This window comes from Meles meles, chromosome 6 (assembly GCF_922984935.1).
Source record: "Meles meles chromosome 6, mMelMel3.1 paternal haplotype, whole genome shotgun sequence".
NCBI classification, from domain to species: domain Eukaryota; kingdom Metazoa; phylum Chordata; class Mammalia; order Carnivora; family Mustelidae; genus Meles; species Meles meles.
This window is the reverse complement of record NC_060071.1, coordinates 3,534,155-3,561,455: the sequence shown is the minus strand read 5'-3', so window position 1 is coordinate 3,561,455 and position 27,301 is coordinate 3,534,155. Positions and strand designations below refer to the sequence as shown.

The 27,301-nt window shown below is 40.9% G+C and overlaps 1 protein-coding gene and 1 non-coding gene across 4 annotated transcripts in view; one reads left to right on the top strand and one right to left on the bottom strand.

Moving 5' to 3' along the window:
- ADAMTSL3 (ADAMTS like 3) overlaps nt 1–27,301 on the top strand; it is a 344,936-nt gene that overhangs the window by 171,712 nt on the left and 145,923 nt on the right. For all 3 annotated transcript variants that reach the window (XM_046010294.1, XM_046010292.1, XM_046010293.1), the window contains exons 8-9: nt 15,893–15,967; nt 22,400–22,557. In XM_046010294.1, the coding sequence (XP_045866250.1) occupies nt 15,893–15,967; nt 22,400–22,557 (233 nt within the window). The remainder of the gene's footprint in view (nt 1–15,892; nt 15,968–22,399; nt 22,558–27,301) is intronic.
- Nucleotides 19,300–19,407, bottom strand: LOC123945320. The gene has a single exon (XR_006819164.1). It is a non-coding gene; the product is annotated as a U6 spliceosomal RNA (small nuclear RNA).

Here is a 27,301-nt window from a genome sequence, read left to right as displayed (position 1 = left end):
TCCATGCAATACATGCCCTCCTTAATACCCACCACCAGGATCACCCATCCCCCACCACCCCATTCCTCCAAAACCCTCAGTTTGTTTCTCAGAGTCCACAGTCTCTCATGGTTCGTTCTCACCTCTCCCAGTTTTCCCCAATTCACTTTTCTGTTCCTTCTCCTAATGTCTTCCATGTTATTCCTTATGCTCCACAAGTAGGTGAAACCATATGACAATTGACTTTCTCTGCTTGATTTATTTCACTCAGCATAATCTCCTCCAGTCCTGTCCATGTTGATGCAAAAGTTGGGTATTCATCTTTTCTGATGGCTGTGTAATATTCCATTGTGTATATGAACCACATCTTCTTTATCTGTTCGTCTATTGAAGGACATCTTGGTTCTTTCCACAGTTTGGCGATTGTGGACATTGGTGCTGGGAACATTGGGGTACAGATGGCCCTTCTTTTCACTATGTCTGTATCTTTGGGGTAAATACCCAGTAGTGCACTTGCAGGGTCATAGGGAAGCTCTATTTTTAATTTTTTGAGGAATCCCCACACTGTTCTCAAAAGTGACTGTACCAACTTGCATTCCCACCAACAGTGTAAGAGGGTTCCCCTTTCTCCACAAGTTCTCCAACACTTGTTTACTGTCTTGTTGATTTTGGCCATTCTAACTGGTCTAAGGTGGTATCTCAATGTGCTTTTGATTTGAATCTCCCTGATGACTAATGATGATGAATATTTTTTCACGTGTCTATTAGCCATCTGTATGTCTTCTTTAGAGAAGGGTCTCTTCATGTCTCTGTCCATTTTTTTGACGTGATTATCTATTTTTTGGATGTTGAGCTTGAAGAGTTGTTATAGATCTTGGATATCAACCTTTTGTCTGTACTGTCATTTGCAAATTTCTTCTCCCATTCCGTGGGTTGCCTCTTTGTTCTGTTGACTGTTTCCTTTGTTGTGCTGAAGGTTTTTATCTTATAAAGTTCCAAAAGTTCATTTTCACTTTTGTTTCCTTTGCCTTTGGAGACATATCTTGAAAGAAGTTGCTGTGGCCAATGTCGAAGAGATTACTGCCTATGTTCTCCTCTAGGATTCTGATGGATTCCTGCCTCACGTTGAGGTCTTTCATCCATTTTGAGTTTATCTCTGTGTACAGTGTAAGAGAATGGCCAAGTTTCATGCTTCTACACATAGCTGTCCAATTTTCCCAGCACCATTTATTGAAGAGACTGTCTTTTTTCCACTGGATATTTTTTCCTGCTTTGTCGAAGATTATTTGACCATAGAGAGGAGGGTCCATATCTAGGCTCTGTACTCTGTTCCATTGGTCTGTGTGTCTGTTTTTGTGCCAGCACCATGCTGTCTTGGTGATCACAGCTTTGTAGTAAAACTTGAAATCAGGCAATGTGATGCCCCAGCTTTGTTTTTCTTTTTCAACATTTTCTTAGCTATTTAGGGTCCTTATTGGTTCCATACACGTTTTAGAATTGTTTGTTCTAGCACTTCGAAAAATGCTGGTGGAATTTTGATTGGGTTGGCATTGGAAGTATAGATTGCTCTGGGCACTATAGACATTTTAACAATGTTTATTCTTCCAATCCATGAGCATAGAATATTTTTCCATCTTTTTGTGTCTTCTTCAGTTTCTTTTATGAGTTCTGTAGTTCCTTGAGTACAGATCTTTTACCTCTTTGGTTAGGTTTTTCCCAGGTATCTTATGATTCTTGATGCTATAGAAAATGGAATCGATTCTCTAATACCCTTCTCTCCATTTCAGAAGTGGTTGTCAGTTTCTGAATTTGACATTCCCTGCCTTTGTCATTGGCATGTCTCATTGGTCTCACCTCCAGCTACAAAAGGCAGCGAGGACAGTCCTCCACCTGTGGGGCTGCTGTCTCCATACACTGACTTTCCCTTCCCTTACCTCCCACAATCCCCTCCTACCTGCACAGAGAGACAGGTGAACTTGATCAAAACTGAGTACCCAACTTTGAAAAGTTGTCAGCCCCCCCTCTGCACAGCATCCACAGACCACCTCCTTCTAGTGTAAATGACACCGAGTGGTGATGGGCATTTGAGCACGTTCACAAACACTGGTGTTTCTCAGCTTACAAAATGGTATTGCAGCCACGGTCTCATTCTTTCCAGTGTTTCCATTAGGCTGTCATTATTATTCACATTAGCATTTGTTGAGATACCTTCCTTCCTTTTTAAAAACACACCTTTGTTCCTTGGGAATGGACAGTGTTGGGGGCTGGGAGGGTGTGTGTGTTTTCACTTAAAGAACAGAAAGACTTGGGCACCTGGGTGGTTCAGTGGGTTAAGCCTCTGCCTTTGGCTCAGGTCATGACCTTAGGGTCCTGGGATCGAGCCCCGCATCGGGCTTTCTGCTCAGCAGGGAGTCTGCTTCCTCCTCTCTCTCTCTGCCTGCCTCTCTGCCTACTTGTGATCTCTGTCTGTCAAATAAATAAATAAATAAATCTTAAAAAAAAAAAAAAGAACAGAAAGAGAAAATAAATGCAGGGTCAAGGAAAGTAATAGGAAAAATGCTTGACGGAAACTTTTATTCAGCCAAAAACCTGCAACCGACTAAATTTTAAAAATTGAAAAACAAAAACCAGCAATGGAACAGTAGGACTGAGCTTGTCAAAGGGGGAGCAAAGCTTCTCTTTTCTTGTAATACCATGGAACGGATATATTTAGGTTGTTGCTGTTCTAGCTGGACGTTATAGTGAAAGTAAATAATCTGACATAAATTACAGTCCTTCTGGGCTGAAACTGATGTTTATTGATTCGTTAATATTGTGTGGACAGTTTACTTCCTGTCCATCTTGCTACTTAGCAAAACTGTGATCTGCAGCAGGAAATGAGACATAGAAAATAAAAACGATGGGACAGCTGGATTTGAGCATTTATGTGTGGGAGGAAGTCCGTGGAAGCAAATTTAATGGATTCTTAGGTCAGCCCCGTGATTGCAAAATCAAACAGGTGAAACCCCAAAGTGGAAGTCTGTAACGAACCTTCTATGATGAGTGAGCTTGGGTTTACACAGTCAGGATCGGGTCTCCCGGCAGAAGTTCGGGCTCAGCTCGACTGCCTTGGATCTCTGCGGTCTTGGGAAAGTCATTTAAACTTGGGGGGAAAATCCAGTTTTCTTACTTGTAGGAAAGGGCTTTTATTAGAATAAAGGAGGTGTAATTTATTTCAAATTACCTGGCATCATTCTGGGGGCATAGTAAGGGCTCAGGGAGGTCTGAATGACTTACACTAACCCGACCCTACTGGTGGTGAAGTTCCCTTCTAAGCCTCGTGCATATAGGACTTCCCAAAACCCCCTTGAAACAAGTATGCTTATTGTCCTCATTTTACCGGTGTGGCTGAGGCTCAGAGAAGGTAAGAAACGTGCCCGAGTTCACACAGCATTTGTAAGTGGCAGCGCTGGTATTTCCAGCCAGGTTGTCTGGCTCCAGAATCAGTGAACTTAACCACCCTTCCACACTGCCTTCCCAGGTGGTTTGTAGAGTAACGATAATGCAGAGGACGTGTAACATGCGACAAGAAGAGGTCCCTGGCAGATGGCCCAGTGAGTAGCAATATCAAAAATCTCTCACCCCAAATTTCAAGTAAAAAGTTTTGGAATAGTTCAAACACTGAAAGTGTTCAGCTGAATCAAACACCCACCACCACCACCACCACCACGAAATCTGAATGTTCCCGGACAGAGGGACCTGTTGCCGTCAAGGCTGTGGGACTGTTCTCAACATGAGAGTCTACACCATTAGAAGGTGTATCATAAAGCAGCCTCACGATCAGATCGGATTGGTGGCCTCTTTTGCAAGCTTGTGATAGGAGACTTTAAGTGGTCTATACTTAGCCTGTCCTGAAGCCCAGCTAGCAGACTGCTCCCACGATATTTACAAGTGATTCCTCCCTCCGTCCTGGTGTCTAGCTCTGGGTAGCTCTCGGCTGACGGGGAATTGACCAGGAGGCTGTTTGGGATTCAAAAGTGGCCCATTGTCACAGACAAGACAGACAAAGCGTGCTCGCAACATTTGTATCAGAGCTCGCAGAATTTGGGGCAAAAAGAAAAAAAAAAACCACCCAAATCAAAGATGAGTATTTTATATCCATCAATGAGAAAAATTGGTCTTAAAAATTTGCATGCAAATGCCATTACATCAAAATACATAAAGCAGAAAAAAGTATAGGAAGAAATTGAAAGAAGTTAAACCGCAGTTAAGTCAGTAAAAATTACATGTAGGGTCTGCACAGTGTGATGATTGTTATATTAACCAGTATTACTGAACATTGCATTTTGAGGGAATATACTATCTTTTTAAGCAACTGTGGACCATATACAAAAACTGATTCTATGCTACACTCCAAAGAAGATTGTGAAAAAAATTCTTAGTGAAACAGAAACCACCAGAAGAGACCTCGCCCCACAGCTGCTCACAGCCACTCCTTGCTCCCTCCTGTTACAGAGGCACGAGTGTCTGTCTTCCTTTCCAGGGCTAATTAATCTCCCCATCTGCGCCCTGGCTTCCAGCCCCTCTGCTTCCTCAGAGATCCCACTCCACCCATCATCCCTTGTCTCTCCTCCATCCCTCCCTCTCTTCCTTTCCCATCAAGGTTAAAAGAGATCCCAGATTTCTTCCATCTTAAATACAAGTATAATATTTTTTTTTATCTAAGTGTAATTAACATACAGTGTTATATTAGCTACAGGTGCACGATAGAGTGACTCAGCGGTTCTGTACATCCTCAGTGCTCATCACCGTAGATGTACTCTCGGTCCCCTTCACCGCTGTCACCGACCCCCCAAACCCCTCCCTCTGGCAACCACCAGTGTGTTCTTGGTCTCTCTCTTTTTTTCTTTGTTTGTTCATTTGATTCTTAAATTCCACATGTGAGTGAGATCATATGGGATTTGTCTTTCTCTGGCTTATTTCACTCAGCATCATACTCTCTAGCTCTGTCCATGTCGTTGCAAATGGCAAGCTTTCGTTCTCTTTCGTAGTGGAATAACATTCCTGAGTGTGTGTGTGAGATAATTATATATCTATCTATCTCGCATCTTTATCCTTCCATATCTTGGCTATTCTGAATAAAGCCGCAGTAAACCTAGGGGTGCCTATATCTTTTGAATTAGTATTTTCATTTTCTTAGGGTAAACACCCAGTATGGAATTAGTGGGTTATATGGTAGTTCTGCTGTTAATTTTTTAAGGAAGCTCCATGCTGTTTTCCAGAGCGGCTGCCCCAGTTTGCCTTCCCACGCACAGTACACGAGACTCCTCTTTCTCCACGTCCTCACTAGCCCTGGTTATTTCCTATTTTTGCGTTGAGCCGTTCTGACGGCGGGGAGGTGATGTCTCACTGTGGTTTTATTTGTACTTCCCTGATGATGAGTGATACCAAGCAGGTATAATTTTTTAAGACTTGTGCGTGAATTATATATAAAATATGTACGTATTTTAAATTCTCCCCAGCGTTGGCCACCACCCGAATCTTTCCCCTGACTTCGCCAACAGAGTTTGGAAAACCTGTTTGTACTTCCTGTCTCTCTACTCCTCCATCCATCATTTTCTTTTTCAAACCACAGGCTTCTGTGCTCACCGCGTAACTGAAACTGCTTTCACAAAACCCGTTAACAATTTTTGCTGCTGTGGAGACTTTAGTTCTGCTGCCCCCCGCCCCCCACCTCAAAATCCTCTCTCTTACTAGAGTTCTAGAGTTCTTTCTGCATTTCTGGTCAGAGTCAGAGCGCCGCCACTTCCTGCAGGATGGTGAAGAAATGCTGACGGATTTGTGACTGTGGAGCAGTCCTCCCTACTGTCACAGTGACCTGGAGTTGTTCCTCTCTACGCCCCGCTCAGAATCAGTGCCAAGCAAAGCAGCGCTCCTCCTGGGGGCTGCTAGATTGGCAGGTCCTTGGGCACCACCCGAAACTTCTGGGTCAGGATTTCTGTGGGTGGGGCAGGGATCTGTGTTTTAACAAGCTCTCCAGGTGCTTCTGGGAGGTACGGCTATAAAAGTATCACGGAGCCTTGATGTATCAAATGGTGTGGGAGAGTTACAGAAATGGGAGGGCATTGAGCTTCGGAGGAGAAGACATTTGATGCTGTATCATGTAGATTTCTTTTCCCGTAATTCTAAGGACACTAAATCCTTTACAGTGGTCCCTTCTAGGTTGCCCTCATTCCAAGCCTTGCCCAGCTGCTCTACAGTGTGTACTTATCTCCAGGGTTAATACGGTGGACAACTGGGGATTCGTTGCCTTCTACACAGAAGAAAATTTGTTCCCAGATTGGAACATTCTGGCTAAAATCAAACGCCAAGGGTTCCGGCCTGAGAGGTTTCCCTTGAGTATGTAAGTGTCAGTGGGTGATCGTTGAAGCACACAGACACACACACACACCCAGACACAAACATACACACACCCAGACACACACACACTGCAAACATCTGTAATACAAGCAACTACTAGTAGTTATACCTTTAAAGCACGGAATTGGTCTGAAGTTTGTTACGTCATAGGGGTAAATTTTCCTTCTACTTTCTATCCTTCTGTGCCTTTTTATATTGCTACAGAAAAATTCCTTCATTTTGCCATAATAAATTATGAATATATATTATACATACTCCACAGTTTCCCCCTACCCCAAGGAGAAAATGCACTAATATAACATACTGGCATTGCGATTCATTCATGACTTGCTTATTTTCTTTGCTTGGATATTCTAAATTTTCTGCAGTAAGCACACAGCACGTTATATACATAATACAACTGTGTCTTGAAAATGGATGTGTTTTGGAATGCTTTCCAGAGCTGATGAAAACCTATTTAGGCACGTCACTTGGGTTTAGCACTCTTTCGAAATCTTTACGACCTCAGACTGTAGCGTCTGTGCATAATATAACACAGACCTTCTGCACATTTATGCATTTGAAGGTAAGACAGAATTGATAATTACATACAATTTTTGTTACAACTTAATTTTATCACTGAGCTTTTGGGCCTGTTGATTCTCAAAAGTCTACTTTATCTTCTTAAAATGTTGACCTAGAAAAACATGCGATGATTTATTTAACCAGACCCATATTAATGAACGTTTAGGGTTTTTTCTTAGTTTTGCCAGGCTTCACATTTATACAAGTTTATCTTTGATTATATGTTTTTATTTTTCAAAGATAATGCCAATTTTTCCTCCAGTAAGATTTATTGCTATCTTCACAAATTAAAATCTATGAAGCATTTCATTTTAATGGAATAAATGAAATATGTCTTATTTTCAATCTGGATTTCTGTGATTACCACCAAGTTGGGCATCTTTTCATAAGCTTCTTATAATCTTAATTCTTTTTCCTTTGAACTGTTTTTCAACCATTTGACCAATTTTCTTGTTAATTTATGTTTTTTTTTCTTATTTACTTGTAAGCACTCTTTGTATATTAAGGAAACTGTGATTATAATTTTTTCTGTCTTTGACAATTTTATGTTTAAATTTTATGTCAAATGAATTAATCTTTTCCTTTTCATTTTTTCAAGGCATTTTTATGTCTAGAGAGAGATTTAACATTTTCTTTTTGTAGGTCATGCTCATTCTTAAAAAGTTTATTCCAACGTATTCCATCGTTTTTTCTTGCTATTGCAAATGGGATATTTTCTTCCATTATGTTTTCTGATTATTGTGGTATTTCCGAAATCTACTACCTTTTGAACATAGACACACCTAGAAGATATTGGAGGTTCAGCTCCAGATCACTGTAATAAAGTGAATATCACGATAAAGTAGTTAAGTGAATTTTTGGTTTCTCAGTGCCTATCAAAGATATCTTTATACTATATCATAGTGTATGAAGTGTGCAATAGCATTATATCTAAAAAAGGTATATACCTTAATTAAAATACTTTATTGCTGAAAAATGCTGTTATCTGAGCCTTTAGTGAGTCATAATCACTGATCGTAGATCACCATAACAAGTATAATAATAATGAAAAAATTTGAAATATTGTGAGAATTACCAAAATGTGACAGACAGACATAAAGTGAGCAAATGCTATTGGATAGATGGCACCAATAGACTTGCTGAATGTTGCCACAAACCTTTTTTTTTGATTTAAAAAGAAGAAAAGAAAAGAAAGAAAAAAGGCAATATCAACAATATGCAAAGAAAATGAGGTATGCACATATTAATCTCCTCCTGATTTCTAGTGTTTAGACTATTTTTTCTTGCCCAGTTACTTTGGCTAGTCTCCCTAAAGATCCTAAATCAAATGGTGGTAATTAATGTCCCTTCATTTCCCTATTTAAGCAACAGTGTTTCTAATATTTAAGCATAAAGTATATTAACCATATTATTGGCATTCTTTTTTAAGTGGGCTCCACATCCAGGAGTCCAACCCAGGGCTTGAACTCACAACCCCAAGATTGAGACCTGAGCTGAGATCAAAAGTTGGATGCTTCACTGACTGAGCCATTTAGGCTTCCCATTATTGGCATTTAAAAATCACATTACAAACATTTGATTTATTTACTGAGAGTTCTTTTTTTAAAAATTAGGAATAGCTAATGAATTATACCAAGAGAATTTTTAGAATCTATTCTCTTAGCCACTTTTAAATATACCATACAGCAGTGTTAACAATAGTCATCACCAAAATTTCATTAGAGAGTCTGAAAAAGGCTTTGGAAGCAAATTTTCAGATAATTATAATGTGCTACTTTGGTATTTATTATTAATTTTTTAATTTAGTATAGTTGACACACAATGTTATATTAGTTTTAGGTGTATAGCATAGTGATTGATATGTTTTTTATTACTTCTAAATAGAAGTATTTCTTGACAAAAAAGTCAGATGTGAATAAAAATTCAAAAAGTTGTCTGTACTCTGTGTCTTTCATTGATGTAATATTTTTTACTCTTTTTACCTTAAATAATACCAGTGAAGTTCATAGTTTGGTTATTGTCCTTAACATGTTGGCCAGCCTCAGCCTATAAAGAACTGTAGTCACTCTAACTCTACTTGGAGATCCTTGTCACCCTCTAATAGTACCAATTCCATCTTAAAATCTGAAGCCATTGGACAATTAACTGATCAATTTTTTAAAATAACATTGGAGAATAAAATCAATACATTTTTATTAAAATTTGGAAAATACAGAAAATTCATAAGGAACAACACAAAAATCATTCATATTCCTAGACCTCAGAGAAGCACTAGTGACACGATGGTATGTGTGTCTACAGATGTGTGTATATTTGTCATCCTAAATAGTCTTTGTCACTTCATACTGTATCGTGGACCTAGTTCTGTGTTGGTATACGTAGACTGACTTGGTCTTTCTGAGAATATGTCAACATTTATTTAACCATCCCTCCATTCATAAATGTTTATGTGGCTTCCAGTGTCCGTTATTATTTCAAAAATGCTGCAGTAAATATTGCAGAGAGTTGTGATTTTATGTGTATAAAGTATATTAAACATCCATCTTTGCACAATTATAAAAATTTTTTTCATAGGAAAAGTTCTGGAAAAGGCAGTTGTGGAATCAAATGGGATGCATATTAAAATTTTTGGTTGATATTGCCAAATTGCCTTTCACAAACATGTTGCCAATTACACTCCCACTCATAGTTTTAGCAACTGTTTTCTCCAGTTTTTCCAATGTGGGATGTTATCAGTCTTTGTAATTTGCTAAAAGATTAGATTAAAATTTGCAAGTGTGTTTTTATTATATTACTTTTGCATAACTCTGAGCATTTTCTTATATTTATGAGTTATTTTTAATTTACTATGAAATACCTTCTCATATATCCATCAGTTGAAAGATATGTGTTATTGTCTTATTATTAATAGGCATTTTCTCCCATTTTTTCCTTTCTTTCCTATAGATTTTACTTCATATATTTTTGTACCATTTATCTAAAGCATATATATGAAGGTCATGATAGCCGAATTATTCCCTAGATTATTTTGAAGTGATGTTCCTTCATTTAATGTATTTTTGCCTTGAGTTAAACTTTGTGTAGCAATCATACATGATTCCTATTTTATTTTTGTATATATTTGCCTAGAGTATAAATTTTAAATCTTAAACCTTTATTCTTCTAAATTAAGACTCTTTTTTTTCAAATTTTTTTTTAAAGATTTCATTTATCCACTTGACAGAGAGAGATCACAAGTAGGCAGAGAGGCAGGCAGAGAGAGAGGAAGGGAAGCAGGTTCCCCGCCGAGCAGAGAGCCCAATGTGGGGCCCGATCCCAGGACCCCGAGATCATGACCTGAGCCAAAGGCAGGGGCCCAACCCACTGAGTCACCCAGGTGCCCTAAGACTCTTTTTAAAAACATAATCACAAAGCCATTATTACATCTAAAAATTAGTAGTAATTCCTTAATGTCATCAGATACCCAGTCTGTGTTCATTTGTCTCAGATCATCTCATAAATATTATCTTATAGTTTGGATTAAATATGGTTTCCTTTATTTCTCTGAGCATGTAGTAGTTTATTTAAAGCTTTTGTAAAATGTAGTTTATTTAAAGCTTTTGTCTAAAATTCCAACTCTGGGCTTACTCACAGACAGTTTTTATTGGTTGTTTTTCGTATATGTGTTGCTGAAGCGAGCACTGGTTGTTTTTATTTTTCCTGTGGATGGGCCATATTTTCTTATTCTTTTGTAGGTTTTGTAACTTTTTTGTTGAAAAATGGACATTCTAAATATAATGTTGCATGTCTGGAAATAAAATTCTACCCCCCCCCCAAAGTTTGTTGTTATTTGTTGCTCCTGTGTGTTAAGTAACTTTTTAAATCCATTTTGTAAAGTCTGTATTCTTTTTCACATGTAGCTACTGAAGTCCCTGCTCGATTGGTTTAGTGGTCAGCTAATAATTTGATAGAGACTTAAAATGTCTAAAATCAATAAGTCTTCATTAAGGGGCTCTGTATGTGTGTTAACACACAGTTCAACATTCCACCAGGCAATTGACAACTCTATTATAGCCTTCACTTCCTGCTTATTGCAGAGTCTCAAGGTCAGCCAGAGGTGAGCATTTAGGGCCTTCTCCGGTCTTTTCTGAGTATTCACATGGCCCTCTGCATATGTGTGGCCTTCTAGATTCCCCGGAGCATGCTGGCACTTTTCAAAGCCCCCATGTGGACATCTCTATTCCTTAGCTTTTCCTTTTAAGCTTTTGGGTAGCTTGTTATTTTCTTCAACTGTTATCTACCACCTTGGGTAGCCTCAATGTTAAACAATTGCCTCTGATTGTTTTGGACAAGTGCCCCTTGGGAAAGGGCTGTTTGTACTGGGCAAACTCCTAGGTAGGTAAAATAAAGACAGCTTTGTAAGTGAGGTCTTCCAAGAAACCATCATTCAGGTCAAATAATGACAATTGAGAATTGGAGCTTTGAAGGAGCTCCAACCATAATCTGCCCCTGCGGCATCTTACCGGCTGCTGATTTTCGCAATGACTAAGGGATGTTGGTTTTCAAGGTTACAGCAGAGGCTGAGAATGGAGGATAGGAAACTAGGCAATTTAAAATGCCGTAAAATTTGTTGTTCTTACTGAGTATTTTTCTTGAATAAATTTTGCCCAGATTGCTGCGAGCCATAGTTAATTTGCAAAATTTTGAAAATGTTGATTCTGACAATTTTTTTCTAGTGTTTTCATGGAGGTGTAGTTTTCAGAGTTTCTTACTCCATCATTTTTGCTTGCTTATTGAAGTTAGTCTTTAAATAAGATCTGTACATTGCATTTATATGTTATGTCTCTTAATTCTTTTATTGAATTATAAGTATGTCCTCCTCTCTTTTTATCCTTAATTATGTTTCTTAATTTGTTTGCAATTATAAGTATGTCCTTTTATCCCCCTTGATTTTTATTTGTTAAGGAAGCTGCTCATTTGTCTTACAGATTTTCCCATAATTTATATTTTTCTCTACATTTTCATGATGTGGTTTAGTATGTTTCTTTGTACCCTACATTTCTTGTAAGTAGGTTGTTAGATATAGAGGCTTGATCATATTCAGATGTATGTGTGTGTTTTGGTAAGAATAAAGTTTCTGTTATGTACTTCCTATTGCATCATATTATGAGGCACATACTGTATGGTTTTCTGTCTTACTGTGATGCTATAGTTATGGATAATTAATGTTTAAATGATGAAAATATATTAGTCCTTCATTTATCAGCTTGGATATTTCTACAAAGAAAAACTTCACTGCATTAACTATTTGGTTTCCCTGAAGTACAATTTGTGTGGGAAGGCATAGTGAATGCATTATTCTTTTTTTTTTTAATTTATTTTTTTATTTGTTTATTTGTTTATTTACAGCATAACAGTGTTCATTGTTTTGGCATCACACCCAGTGCTCCATGCAGTACGTGCCCTCCCTATTACCCACCACCTGGTTCCTCAACCTCCCACCCCCCCCCCCCGCCCCTTCAAAACCCTCTGGTAACTATAGTCATCCTGTTGTACATTACATCCTTAGTCTTTTTTATCTTATAACTGGAAGTTTATACCTTTTAATCACTTTCTTCCTATTCCTCCATGCCCTATGGTCTGCCTCTGGTAACCACCAGTCTGATTTGCTTTTCTATGAGTTTGTTTTTGTTTTGCTTTGTTTTTATATTCCACATATAGTTGAAATCATACAATGTTTTTCTCCATCTGATCTATTTTACTTAACATAATGCCTTTGAGTTCCACCCATGTTCTTGCAAATGGTAGGATTTCCTCAGTTTTTAATAGCTGAGTAATATTCTGTTGTATACATGTTTACCACCACTCATATCTTTTCCTCCACTGATGGACTCTTAGGCTGTTTCCATGTCTTGGCTCTTGTAAATAATGCCTGTGAACAACAGGTGCAGATTTTTTTTTGAGTTCATGTTTTCTTTCCTTTGGCTATATTCCCCGAAGTGGAATTCTAGATCATATAATTGCTCTAGTTTTAGTTTTTGAGGATACTCCATACTGTTTTCCATAGGGGTTGTTCCTATTTTTAATCCCACCAACAGTGCACAAAAGTTTCCTTTCATCCAAATCCATGCCAGCATGTGATATCTCTTGTCTTTTTGATTATGGCTATTCTAACATGCATGAGGTCATATCTCAACGTAGTTTTAGTTGTACATCTCTGAGAACCTTTCAGCCTTCTTTTTATGAGCTTACCTTTTACTTAAGATGTGCAGAACTCACCCAGTAAAACTTTTGGGCCTCAGCCCTTTTTTTTTTCTTCATTTTCTATCTTCTTTTGTAAAACATGTTTTTAGCTTTTGAATATTGTATTTGAAAAGTAACTCATTAGTATGTTGTCACTATACAAAAGAGAGAATATAGCACTATGTTCTTATTTCATTCCTAGAACTTTCATGTCTCTCCCTAGAGGTAACCAGTGTCAAAGATTTAGTGTAAACTCTTCCATGAATTTAAAGGATTAAATAATTAAAATCCCACTCTGTTATTTACTAATATGAATTTCACAGTGCTATGAATTTTCATATTATGTATCTACAATGTTATTCTATGCATTTACACACAATATTAAGTATTATATATGTATATATTTCTATAAATAATATATACATGATTATGCAATATTAAACACATGTACTTTACAATGAGTTTATGTCTTATGCATTTTTAATGTAAAATATGCATAACATACAATTTACCATGTTAGTCATTTTTAAGTGTATAGTTCAGTGGCATTAAATACATTCAGACTGGTATATAACCATTACCACAGTCTGTCTCCAGCTTTTTTCATCTTCAGAACTGAAGGTCTGTACCCACTAAACAAACGAGAACTCTCCCATTGCCTCCTACCCCAACCTCTGGGAAACACTGCTATACTTTTCTGTCTCTATGAACGTGACTGTTCCTATGAATGGAATTATACAGTATTTATCCTTTTGTGACTGACTTATTTCACTTATCATAACATCTTCCTGGTTCATCCATATTGGATAACATGTGTCAGAATTGCCCCCTTTTTAAGGCTTAATAATGTTTCATTGTATGTATGTATGTATGTACCACATGATAGCTTCCCACTCATCTGTTGATGGACACTTGGGTTGTTTCCACCTTTTGGCTGTTGTAAATAATGCTGTGGACGTGGGTGTACAAACATCTGTTTGAATCCCTGCTTTCAATTCTTATGGGTATAAGCCCAGATGTGAAATTGCTGAATCATATGGTAATTCTGTATATAATATTTTGAGGACCTATTTTCCATAGTGGTTGAACCATTTTATATTCCCAACAGTGGTTCATAAGCATTCCAATTTCCTCTCATCCTGAGGATTATTTTCTGTTTTGTTTTTTTTTTTTATAATGGCCATCCTATTAGATGTGAAGTGGGATCTCATTATGGTTTTGATTTCCATTTCCCTAAAGAAGTTGAGCATGTTTTTATGCAACTGTTGACCGTTTGTATATTCTGTTGAGAGAAATATCTGTTTAAGTCCTTTGCTCATTTTATTTTGGGTTGTTTGTTCGTTGTTTTTTGTTGAATTATACAATTTCTTTATATGTTCTGGATATTAACCCTTTATCTGATATGTGATTTGTAAATATTTTCTCCCATTCCATGGGTACATTTTTTACTCTGTCGATGGTATCCTATGATATACAAAAATTTAACTGTGATGTAGTCTAGTTTATTTGTTTTTTCATGTGTTTCCTATACTTTTTGGTGTCACATTCAAGAAATGATTACCCATATATATTGCTTTTTAACTTTCTTTTTTATTCATCAATATGTATGTTGGCTTTCTTTCCATAACAAGTCCTGTAGCTTCTTATCATTGTTTTTATCAGACATAGAGTATTCCTTAGTACAGAAATACCATTGTTTGTTTCATCTCTCCTAAAATGGTGGACATTTACATAATGTCCATTGTTTTGTTTTGCGTGTGTGTATACACTTGTGTATTTTACCTGTATGCATATATTTTGCATGTATGTGTATCAGGAAAAAAACAAACAAACTTTGAAAAGAATATTTATCCAAATGTTAGAAGTGATGATCTCTGGGCAGCAGGATTAGAAATAGTCTTATTTTACCTTCTTGCTTATTTGCCTTTTTAAATTTTCAATAATAAACTGATATTTTTATTTAATAAAAACATATAAACAGGTCAGCAAACATAGTAACATCCTTTGATCCAACAATTTTTGCCCCAGAATTTATCCAAAAAATTTGTTTTCTCTAAATTAAACAAACAAATAACAACATTTGCTTGAAGTAATTCATATCATTGACAATATGTTAATGCCATTTAGTAATAGGCTTCGTGTTCAAGTCAGGGTCTACTGTGGTAAAATTTTATATATGAGTCTAGATTATTATGTAGCCATAAAAATTAATTTCAGAATGTGTAACACCAGAGGACTGCCCCAAGGTAATGATCTAGGCCAGGGATCATCAAACTTTTTTCTGTGTAGGGCTAGAGGGTAAATAGTTTGGGCTTTGGGAGCTCTGTTGCCTTGGTTACAACTACTCAACTCCATCTTTTGGTAGGGTCAAGCAGCCTTAAGTGAATGGGTGTGGCCAGACCAAGGGCTCTAGTTTGAGTACCTTCCCCCAAGCCCTCTCCCCCATCAAAGCACATGGATGAGGCCTGGAGGAGGAAGGCAGTTGAGGTGGTAGGCCAGGGTATTTATTTTAACTTTTCTTTAATTTTTTTAATTACATTTAAATGAAATTCTAGGTAGTATGAATATGGCTTATACACAGTAGCTGCTTTGCAGAGATTTCTTGACTATAAGAGGGAAGTGTAGTTAAAGAATCCTTTGCAGGTGCGTCCGGTTTTGATTGACTTACTTATCTCCATAGGCCTTTCTTGCATAAGTTTTACTACATTTGTCCTGCATTCTTTCCTAGGGGAAGAAAATGTAATTGCTGTTCCTCTGGGAAGTCGAAGCGTAAGAATTACAGTGAAAGGACCAGCACATCTTTGTAAGTACAATGTAATCCTAACATATTTTTATTTCCTGATAGTTTATTTAGCCAAAAAAAAAAAAAATCATCTTTCTTTGTGTTAATGGGTAGATAGGAAAATACCTCCAGGATTTTGCCAACCACTCTGAAATTATCTGTATCGCGAGGGAATGATCAATACCGTGAATTTTTGTGTTCTCATGTCCCAGTGTTTGGAAATATATCAGTTTGGGTTTAATCTCCTCGTGGGAGAGGAAATCAAGTTGTATGGGACATAAACTATTTTTATGGGGAGAGTAAATAGTATTCAAGAGTTTTCTGGAAATTCCAAAGGTTTGGGACAAAAATTATTTTTTTAAAACACAGAACCATATCAGTGATTATAGCTGAAAAGTGTAAGCTTTCTTGCCAACGCATTGCAACTTCAGGACCAGGGGCAGTGAAAATAAACACTGGTTTCCCAGAATATGGAGTCTGAATTGATAGAAGATTTCCACTATATTGTTTCTTTGGCCAAAGTCAGATGGCGTCTCCTCTTTGTCCTTTGGTCTCTTAGGACCTAACAGAACAGGAAAGAGCACAGTTTGTCTGTTTCTTTCCCAAGGTCTTCTTGTGGCCAGAGGCAGGACTTTCTTGTTTCTTTCACAGGAGAATGAGTCTCTGCCAAGACTGGCTCCCTGGCCTTGAAAAAGTGTACCGAGTTCAGCCATCTCTTTCCATAAAAGTACAAAACAGTACTTAACAACTATTTTAAAGCGATGCAAATCAAGGTCCTACATGGGATCAAAGTCCTACATAGATTGCCTTTTTTTTTTTTTTAAAGATTTTGGACTTGTAAAATTTTCTCTGGGCCACAAGCATCAAATGTTTTTGGTAGCTTTTAAGTGTGTATGTGTTTGTATATTTTGAATTCCATAGTAATATTCCAACCAGAATTGTTCTTTGAGAAAAGTTTAAGTCAAAGTGTTTAAGTAAATTTAAGATCACCAATAATGTAGATTAAAATCTTGAAAAAACAAGAAATTCTGTAGTACATGGTGATCTCAATCAGTGAAGCAAGAGAATATCTTTGGGGAGTAAGGGTGAACCATTGTTTGAAAGCCCCCCCCCTTTTTTTAACCCATAACTTTATTTTTTCAATTAGGACTAAAAGGGTGGGAACACTTTTTAAAAAATATTTTATTATTTATTTGACAGACAGAGATCACAAATAGGCAGAGAGGCAGGCAGAGAGAGAGGAGGGGAAGCAGGCTCCCTGCTAAACAGAGAGCCCAATGCGGGGCTCCATCCCAGGACCCTGGGATCACGACCCGAGCAGAAGGCAGAGGCTTTAACCCACTGAGCCACCCAGGTGCCCCACCACTGTTTTTTTTTTAACTAAAATACTATAATGTTTACAGTCCTATAATGGACACTGTATTCAAGGCTTTCTCTATAAGGAAACAGCAAAACTTTTACTAAGCTCTGTAAAATGGCTTAAAGCCTACATCTCTTGATGAGAGTAAATCTTCATCCTTATAAGCGTGAACTTGATTTTTGAAAATAGGAAAAAAAAAAACCCATTCAGATCCAAATTTTGTGAATCATTAGAGGGCTCCCGTTGGCACATATGGTTTGGGATTCAAAAATATGGGGGCACCTGGGTGGCTCAGTGGATTAAGCCACTGCCTTCGGCTCAGGTCATGATCTCAGGGTCCTGGGATCGAGCCCCACATCGGGCTCTCTGCTCTGCAGGGAGCCTGCTTCCTCCTCTCTCTCTGCCTGCCTCTCTGCCTAGTTGTGATTTCTCTCTGTTAAATAAATAAAAAATATTAAAAAAAATATATGGACCATTGAATCTTAAAAGTAGCACCATTCATAATAACCCTAACGTGAACACCACCCAACTGTCGATCAGCTGACGGCCCGATGAAGAAAATGTGGTGCATGCAGAATATTATTTAGCTGTAACAAAGACTGGAACACGACACACACTACCCATGGATGGTCCTTGAAAACATGATGCTGTGTGAAAGAAGCCAGTTGCGAAAGACCACATGTGATTCCACTTATATAAAATGTCCAGAATAAGCAAATCTATGGAGACAGAAAGTAGCTTGGTGGTTGCCTGGGGCTGGGGGAAGTCGGGTTGGTGGGGAGAGGGGGGCATGGCTGCTAGCGGGTATAGGGTTTCCTTTGGGGATGACAAAAATGTTCTAAACTTAGATCTCGTGATATTTTCACAGCTCTGTGAATATACTGAAACCGTTAAGCTGGGTTATAAATGGGCGAAGTTTACGGCATGTGGATTTTATGGCATATCGAAAAGATGTTTAAAAAAATATTCAGTGACTGGGCCCAATTTTCTCGTGATGCTAAAGGCAGTTCCCCAAAATTCAGCTTCCAAACCAGAGGACGTAGACAGTAAACAGAATCAGCCAAGACGAGGAGTGGCGGCAACATACTCATTTACATGCAAATACGTTCCCGCATATTAAGCAAAACTTTATACTCAGAACTGGCACTGTTCCAAGAACAGGGCTCAGAAATGCTGCCGCGTCTCCAAAGGTGACAGAATTGTTGCTTGGAATATTTCTCCTCTGAACCATCTCGCAGTTGGCTCTGGAAGGGTTCCCGAAAGTTATCCTTCTCCGCTGATGAATAGAACTGGCTTCATTTACAAAGGGTTTAGTTAACATTTCTGAACATCTAAATATAGAAGTGGCTTTATTTTCTTGATTTATACAACTGTTTTCTTAATTTTTTTATTTGAAACGAAGATATATTCCTGAAATAAAGCTTACTTGGCTGTAATAAATCATAGTTTTAAGATCTGTATTAACTACAGCCCTCCACAAGGCTAACATCTAAAGAACTTAGAACACCCCGTAATGTTAGTGTTACTTTCTTTGCCACGGAATAGCATGTCTGTCTTACCTATTGCCTGGAGGTGTATAGATCCTAAATTTCCAATCCTGTTCCACGCCTGGCCGCAGCATTATCCCAGTGGCATAGTCCCGAATTTCCCTAAAACTTCAAAAATGGAAGCCCTAAGAAGATTCCTGCAAAAGAGATTTTATTGTAGCAAAATTTCAGCGTGAAGTATGTTTGGTTAGCAATAGGCTTGAGAAGCCAAGACATCATAAACTGAAAACCTCCGCCGTACCCAGAGCTTCATCACACAGGCTTTGTCAATCCAGTTGTCAGAATCATTTGTATCCGTGAACTCTGCCTGCATCCAATCACTTCCCCGTCTCTGTTCATCTACTTCTGACCCCGTTACACAACAGAGGTCAGAGCCCCTGGCTTCCACCGCCTGTGTATGCTGGTGTTTGTGACCCACAGAGCTGGAAGCCTTTTGGAAGTCATGGCCATGAAGACATTTTATCACGAATTTGCGTGTCATCCTTGCGCAGGGGCCATGCTAATCTTCTCTGTATCGTTCCAATTTTTAGTATATGTGCTGCCGAAGCGAGCACAAGACATTTTATCATAAGCATACGGATAATTGGATATTGGACTTGGATAATTCACATGCACTTGAAAACTGGCTTTGCTCCTTGAGCTCTCATGTCCTTGCCGCTCAAGGTCTTGGACGCTGTCCAAAGTGATGAAAGAGACTTAACAGCAAAACACGAAACACGAGGACTGGACTAACAGAAATGCTGGCCTTTGGGTTTAGAGGGTGGCTGTCCTACTGGTCCTCCGTTCCTCCCAGATTCTGACATCCCGACATCTGACAGCTCTGCAGTCTGATGGCACTCGGGACGCTGTGGCCCAGGAGGCTAACGCCGTGCAATCCTGACCCCAGCACGGAACACTGTTTGAATTTAGTCAGCTCATTTCAGGCTGAACCTCAGTCCAAAAGCCTGGTGTTTTGTAGGCCTTCTGGGAGGATGGATTTTGTCCAGCTTCCCTCCGTGTCCGTGATAAGGCCACAATGCTCACGGTGTCTGCTCCTTTCTGTTAGAGGGATAATCCACCCAGGGAGGGACGTCTTCCCATCTCTGGCTCCCCTTCTCGTTTTTCCTGACAGCTCCCTTTATAACACTCAGCTTTATATCTTCATTGGAACTAGGAAATGAATTTAATCTCACACTTTCCAAAAATCTACTGCGGTCATGGAGATCAGGGCCAACGTGGTTGGGGTTCCGTGTGCCTGTGAGTAGCCAGCAGTATTCTTCGACCACTAATGATTCCTGCAGATCAAGGAGCTCCTGTCCAGCCTTGGAGGGTTCCCAGAAAATTTCCCAGCCTGCCTGTCAGGCGTAATCAGGGACGTCTCCTCATGCCTGTTGCACAGTCTGTCCAGGGACGCTTGGATTCCGGCAGGTGCTCCCGGGGCAGAGAGAAACCGGTGGAAAAGAGCCAAGAACAGCCACATGCAGATGGCAGGCCCCAGTGCAAGACGGTTTTGTTGTGTTTCATCAGCTTTCCTGGGGTTCGGGTTCTGTTGTGTCCTTTGTTCAAGGTGGTCAAAGAACCATTGATAGCCACAAACCAAGGGTAGGTTTCAGAGTAGTAGAGCACCCGTGGGACTATCTGCTCTGAGGCCGCATTTAGAAATAAGGCAGCGAAAGCCCAAGGCTTAGAGATAGAGCTGGGGTCAGAATGCAGGTGCCCCAACCCCTAGCCTGGCTTGCTCTTTCTTTTTTGTTTGTTTGTTTGTTTTTTACAAAAATTGCCTCTTTCAACCTCAGACCGGATCCACCAAGGATGGTGATATTTACACAATGAAAGGGGAAAAAAAGGAGGAAAGAAAAATCATTAAAATAAAGTAGATCATATCTCGGCTTTTTGGCCAAGATCAAGTGTAAATAAAGTAGAAATGCTATTTGGGTTAAACCGTGACCATTTTTCTGTAGGAGATCTAAAGCTCTTCTGTTCCTATGAGAGCAAATGTGAATAAAGCAGTGACGGGTAGGACAGAGATCTTGGTGGTGATGTAAGGGTTCCATATCTTGATCACGTTGATGTGTAGTAGATGCCGTCAAAAGTGGTACAAATGTTCACAATGTACCAATGACAATTTCCTGGCGTCGATACTGTACTCCAGTGATGTAGGATGTAACCACGGCATTGAGTAAAACTGGATAAACTCTACAGAGGACCTCGTTACTATCTTGGTGTCTTTCTGTGAATCTCCGATTATTTCAATCACAAAAAGTTTATTATTAAAAAAAAAAAACCTCAAAATTCATGGTGATTTTTGTCTAAATTAAAGACTGGTTTTAAGATCTTCCCAATGGTGATCAAATGAGGAACATATCTTTACTTTGAATAACACCAGCGCCATGAAAAAATAGGAAGAAAGAGACATTTTCTCTTTCCCCTGTAGAAAGGGCTCCAAAGAGTTGAGTGGACCTCATTGGGCCTAATCAGTGAGGTTGGGACCTATCTAGTGGACAACTCAGAAGCTTACACGTGTGTTCCACCAACCCAAGGCAATGCAGACTGAGTGGATATCTTTTTTTTTATTATTTTTTTTTATTTTTTCAGCGTAACAGTATTCATTGTTTTTGCACAACACCCAGTACTTCATGCAAAACGTGCCCTCCCTATTACCCACCACCTGTTCCCCCAACCTCCCACCCCTGACCCTTCAAAACCCTCAGGTTGTTTTTCAGAGTCCATAGTCTCTTATGGTTCGCCTCCCCTTCCAATTTTTTTTTTTATAAACATATAATGTATTTTTATCCCCAGGGGTACAGGTCTGTGAATCGCCAGGTTTACACACTTCACAACACTCACCATAGCACATACCCTCCCCAATGTCCATAACCCCCTCCCCCTCTCCCAACCCCACCTCCGCCCAGCAACCCCCAGTTTGTTTTGTGAGATTAAGAGTCATTTATGGTTTGTCTCCCTCCCAATCCCATCTTGTTTCATTTATTCTTCTCCTATCCCCCAACTCCCCATGTTGCTTCTCCATGTCCTCATGTCAGGGAGATCATATGATAGTTGTCTTTCTCCGATTGACTTATTTCACTAAGCATGATACCCTCTAGTTCCATCCACGTCGTCGCAAATGGCAAGATTTCATTTCTTTTGATGGCTGCATAGTATTCCATTGTGTATATATACCACATCTTCTTTATCCATTCATCTGTTGATGGACATCCAGGTTCTTTCCATAGTTTGGCTATGGTAGACATTGCTGCTATAAACATTCGGGTACACGTGCCCCTTCGGATCACTATGTTTGTATCTTTACGGTAAATACCCAGTAGTGCAATTGCTGGGTCATAGGGTAGTTCTATTTTCAACATTTTGAGGAACCTCCATGCTGTTTTCCAGAGTGGTTGCACCAGCTTGCATTCCCACCAACAGTGTAGGAGGGTTCCCCTTTCTCCTGAGCGGATATCTTGATACTGTGTTGATATCATATGCTGATACATGGGGTGAGTTATTTTTTGAAATAGAATGCTTTGAAGACAGCACTCTCATTTAAATTCTCTTTTTAAATTTTAGTTATTGAATCAAAGACACTTCAAGGAAGCAAAAAAGAACACAGCTTTAACAGTCCAGGAGTTTTTGTCATAGAAAACACCACAGTTGAATTCCAGAGGGGCTCAGAGAGGCAGACCTTTAAGATTCCAGGACCTCTGATGGCTGATTTCATCTTCAAGGTAGGAGGAGCCCCTTCCCCAGGGACCTGCCTCATAAGATCAGCACATCCTGAATTTCCAGAACATGTGGTGTGTTCCACAGAAAGTCATCAGTCATAATTTCTGCACAAAGTGTATCACAGATACTTCCAACACGGTGGTGGGCCCCTAAACTTTGTTCATCTCTCTCCGGTGTCTGCTGCTTGACCCCACTAGTTAAGAAACAAACTTCACTCGAGCAGGGGTGAGATTGTTTTTGCATTGGTAGACTCTGGTGGTGTTCAGCCTCTAGATGTTTTAAACCTCTAGACGGAGTTTGGTGAAAATGGTCCACAGTTAAACGGTCCCCATGTCACTGTGTGTGCTCTCTCTTCCCTGGCAGAGCACAGCAAAGGAACTGGACGCCCGACCCTTCCCTTCTTTCTTTGTTTTCTCAGTTGTCTCATTACGCACGCTTATCAGCTGTGGTCACCAGGGAGCCTTCTAAGAACTCTTCTTTGGTGTAATCAGGAGCCTGTGTCCCCTTCCTGGAAGAATCGGGGAGCATCTGTCCTCAGTCAGTGGATATGGAGAGCAGTGGCCAATATAGTTCCAAGGGACACAGTGTGAAAATTCTTCTGGTAAAATTCAAAATACCTCAGACATGAGAAAAGGAAAGGGTGTTTCCATGGATCATTTTGTCCCATCCCTTTCCTGAAACTCCTTCCAGATAGAAATGGAGGAAAGCAAGCAGCCCTCATTGCCAGGAATGGCTTTACCTGTCAAAGACCCAACGCCTTCCAAAAGAACAGTCCATGTGCCACATAGTCACTTGTCAAAGAACGTTCCTTGTCACACACCTGTGTCCCGTGCTCCCAACTCAACCTGCCGCGTGGCCAGCCAAGTGTTGAGCTGTGCAGTGTTGTGGCTTTGAAATTTTGAGTTTTAAATGGTCAAATTTAAAAATCAAGGATCGTAACATTAAAATGCCAGGTTTTTCCTTTACTTCTCATTAAAAATGGGAAGATCTGACTGCTTGCTTGCCCGTGGTCATGGCAGGAGTTGGCTGCCACTGGGGACCAGCAGCTTTCCCATCAGGGCACACAGTCTTGTTTGCCGTGGTCCACACCGCTCCCTATTGTGTTCCTGACTTTGGAGGCCTGGGCGTCATTTCACACATGTCGAGGTTGTCATTCAGACATTACCTGCCATCCGTAGGTCTTTAAGTGACTTCTGCGTCAGACCCTTAAAGCATCAACCCAGGGTTGTTCTTGGACAATAGCAGTGGGAAAGGCTTTGAAGCCAGAGCTATCATCTGTCTTTCCTTCCTCTCTCTCTCTGGTGCGTTATACACACCTTCTTCACTTGTTTTGCTCCCTTAGGGTTTGCCCATCTGATTTCCAGACAGGAACACACGCACATACCCACATGGGTACCCACAGGCCCTTTATTTTTTTTTTTCTGTCCTTGTTTCATTCCTCCTTAGACAACCTGTGTTCATCTCAAGTCAACTTGGAGCTCTCTGCGTAGGACGTGTTAGTAAAATGATGGAAGGGGAAGAATAGCCACAAAAATGACCATTTCAGGACATTTCAGGACACTGTTCGTTTGCAGTGTCAGCAGGAAAGAATATCGTTTACTGATTCCATGCTTAACCGCGCACGCGCACATACACTGAGTACTTCTGCGTGTGTGTGTGTGTGTGTGTGTACGCATTTTTTAAAGATCTGGATACACCCCACACTGAAAACATGAAAAACAACGCTTCTTTCAGAGGGGTTTGGTGCTTTGGGGGCGTGATCTTAGCTTTACTTTGCACATTCCAATACTTAAAACAACTCTTAAAGACAAGAATACAGCCCTATATCACTTGCAGAATTAAGAATTATTTTACACTTTCTGGCCCAAGTGACATGTTCCCCTCTTAACGGAGTACATTTCAGTAGCATGTTGGCCAAGTGAGAATTAGTACCGTCTTCTGTTTTCCACTCTGGGTTCTGGATTCCTCAGATTTAATAAACAATCCTGGGCTTTCACTTCAACCCCCGGGAAGCTTTTGCTCTCTCTTGACTGAAAGGTTTGAAAATATGTATATATCCGCAGAGAAGGCGTTACACCCAACTGTCTGACTGACACGGAACTCGAGGCTGATTCTCATGCCTCTGGCCGTTCGCTTCCACAAATCCTGTGTGCACTTGGTGGGAGAGAATTTGGCAAAATCAGACATGGTGATGATGCAGGAATGACTCTGATGTTGTTTTTCCCCTGACTTATAAGCCTGCCCAAATAGTGTAGGTTTCTTGGAAATACACTTTTCCATTGGTTACCTTCTCTCCTCTCCTCTCCTCTCTCCTCCCCTCCCCTCTCCCCTCCCCTCTCCTCTCCTCCCCTCTCCTCTCCCCTCCCCCCCTCTCCTCTCCCCTTCCTTGTCCTTTCCTCTCCTCTCCCCTCCCCTCCACTCCCCTCCCCTCCCCTCTCCCCTATCTTCTCCTCTCTCCTCTCCCCTCCCCTCCCCTCCCTTCCGCTCCCCTCCCCTCCCCTCTCCTCTCTTCTCCTCTCCTCTCCTCTCTCTCCTCTCCATTCCTTTCCTCTCCATTCCTCTCCTCTCTTCTCTTTCTTTTCTTTCACTGGGAGCGCGATAGTATGACCCTGCCTGTGTTATTGCTAAGGTGGGGAGCTTTGCTTCCACTCATGTTTTTAAGGCTCATCACACAGTCGAATCACGACTGTACTTTGAGTGGGAGGTTAAAACTGCAGGTCCGGTCACCGGTGGCAGTCAGCTGCGTGTCTCGCTGTATCTCTGACCATTCCCATCAACCAAGAGCCGTGGGTCTAAAAATGGAACACCTGACTTCAGCCGCAGGCTGCATGACACAGACAGGCTCTGCCCGCCCAGCGCTAACATGGCCCAGTTCTGGGTGTGTCGAGGGTTACTGAGGCACAGTCTTCCCTTTGCTCACAGATGGGACCTTACTTCGTGGACTTTTAATAAACGGACTGTTGACAACCCCTCTCTTCTGACCCTGTGGGTGACTTCCGAAGACATCAGTGGGATGGTAGGTTCGTTTGTGGTATTGTTCAGATCGCAAAGCCCGGCAAGTCACTGCACCAAGGAGACCAAAAGATTTTTTTCGACTTTTTCAGAAGCTGTATTTTCATGATCGGACCATTCTTGAAAACAGCATTTTGTTTTTCTTCCCAGTGGGGTTTCTCATTATAGGTTCTTGTTTTCCCGAATGATTTGTTTCTCCTGGATGGCCTTTGTCACAGCACTGCCCTGTCCCCGTGTTTTGCGTGCGGGCCCGAGTGTGATTTCGCCTTGGAAGTGTGTGTGTTGCTGGCAGGTAGCAGTAGAGAGTCCTGAACAAGCGCGTCGTGCCCTGTGCCCTGCGGATCCGAGGGTAGGAAAGGTGCTGTCCGCTCGGTGGGAATTTACGGAAACTCTGCATCTCTGAGTAGACGCTTGTGAATGTGAACCTGAAGTGTGTGCCCACGAGAGCAAAACCAAATGGCTTTGGGAAAGACATCTCTTTCCGTGGTTCACTATTTTTAACTCCGTGGTAGCTTTCCCTCTCTTTAACAACATCTCCATCTTCCGGGAGAGAAATCGTTTCCTCTTCCTCGTGGTCTGGAATCTTCTGTTGTGTTCCAGATGTCTCTCCTCTTCCTCCCGGTCGCGTATTTTGTGTGTCTGTAGGAAACTCTTTTCTGATTGCTCTTCCCGCTCGTGTTCAGTGAGGCGAGCCTCTGCCTTCCGTGTCCCCAACCTCAGCTCCAGGTACACGTTACGCTCTCTCCTCGCACGTTCTCTCCTTCTCTGGGCAGTTTCCATAGCGCGGCTCACTGATGCAGGGATGCGAGGGTTTGAAACTGCCTGTTTCCCTTTATCTCGAAGAACGGGCTACGGCCTTGCCGGGTGGTGCGGATGGTGAGAGAACAGTGGCCTTCACAGGAATTTCAAAACACAGCAAGACACAATTTTTAGGGTCGGTGCCTGTATCAGTTTCCTGAGGCCACTGCAGAGACGCTCTCAGCTGGGTGACTTCAGTGACAGATCGTAGACCGTCGCAGACTCGTAGCTCTGGAGGCCGCAAGCCCAAGATCAAGGTGTCGGCAGGACTGGTTCCTTCTGAGGACGGAGGGAGAGTGTGTTTCCTGCCTCACGCCCTCAGCCGCTTCTGTGCTCCGGCCTTCTCCCCCAGCTGTGACTGTGCGCTCCTGTCTCTAGGCCGAGCTCCCCCTTTCTCTAAGGACACCCGTCCTACTAGATGGGACTCACCCTGATGGCCTCGCCTCACCCTCATGGCCTCGCCTCATCTCGACTGGATCCACGAAGACCCTGTTTGTGACGAAGATTGCATTCTGGGCAGCCGTGGGTGAACACGTCAGCGTATCTTTCGAGGTGGGGGGGGACACATTTCAACCCCTAACAGCGCCTGACAGGCCACTTTACCTGTTTCATCCTGCCTCTCGGTCAGCATTCCCCTCAACCGGAGCGTTTGCCGCTAACCACGGAGACGGAGACTTTGGGAGCCTCACCTGGCGTTTGCTGTCATGCGGGCTGTTGGGGGAAGTTTCGTGGGAAAGCGGTTCAGAGACTGTTCCCGGAGTTCCCAGAACACACAGCCAAGTTCGACGTGTAACCCGCACGTACACGCTCATGTTCAGCTTTTGATTATTGAGGTTGGATCTTCCTCCTCCTCCTCCTCCCCCCCCCCCCTTCTCCTTCCTCTTCCTCTCCTTCTTCATCTTGAGTTCAGACTTATGTCTGGAGAATCAGACTGAT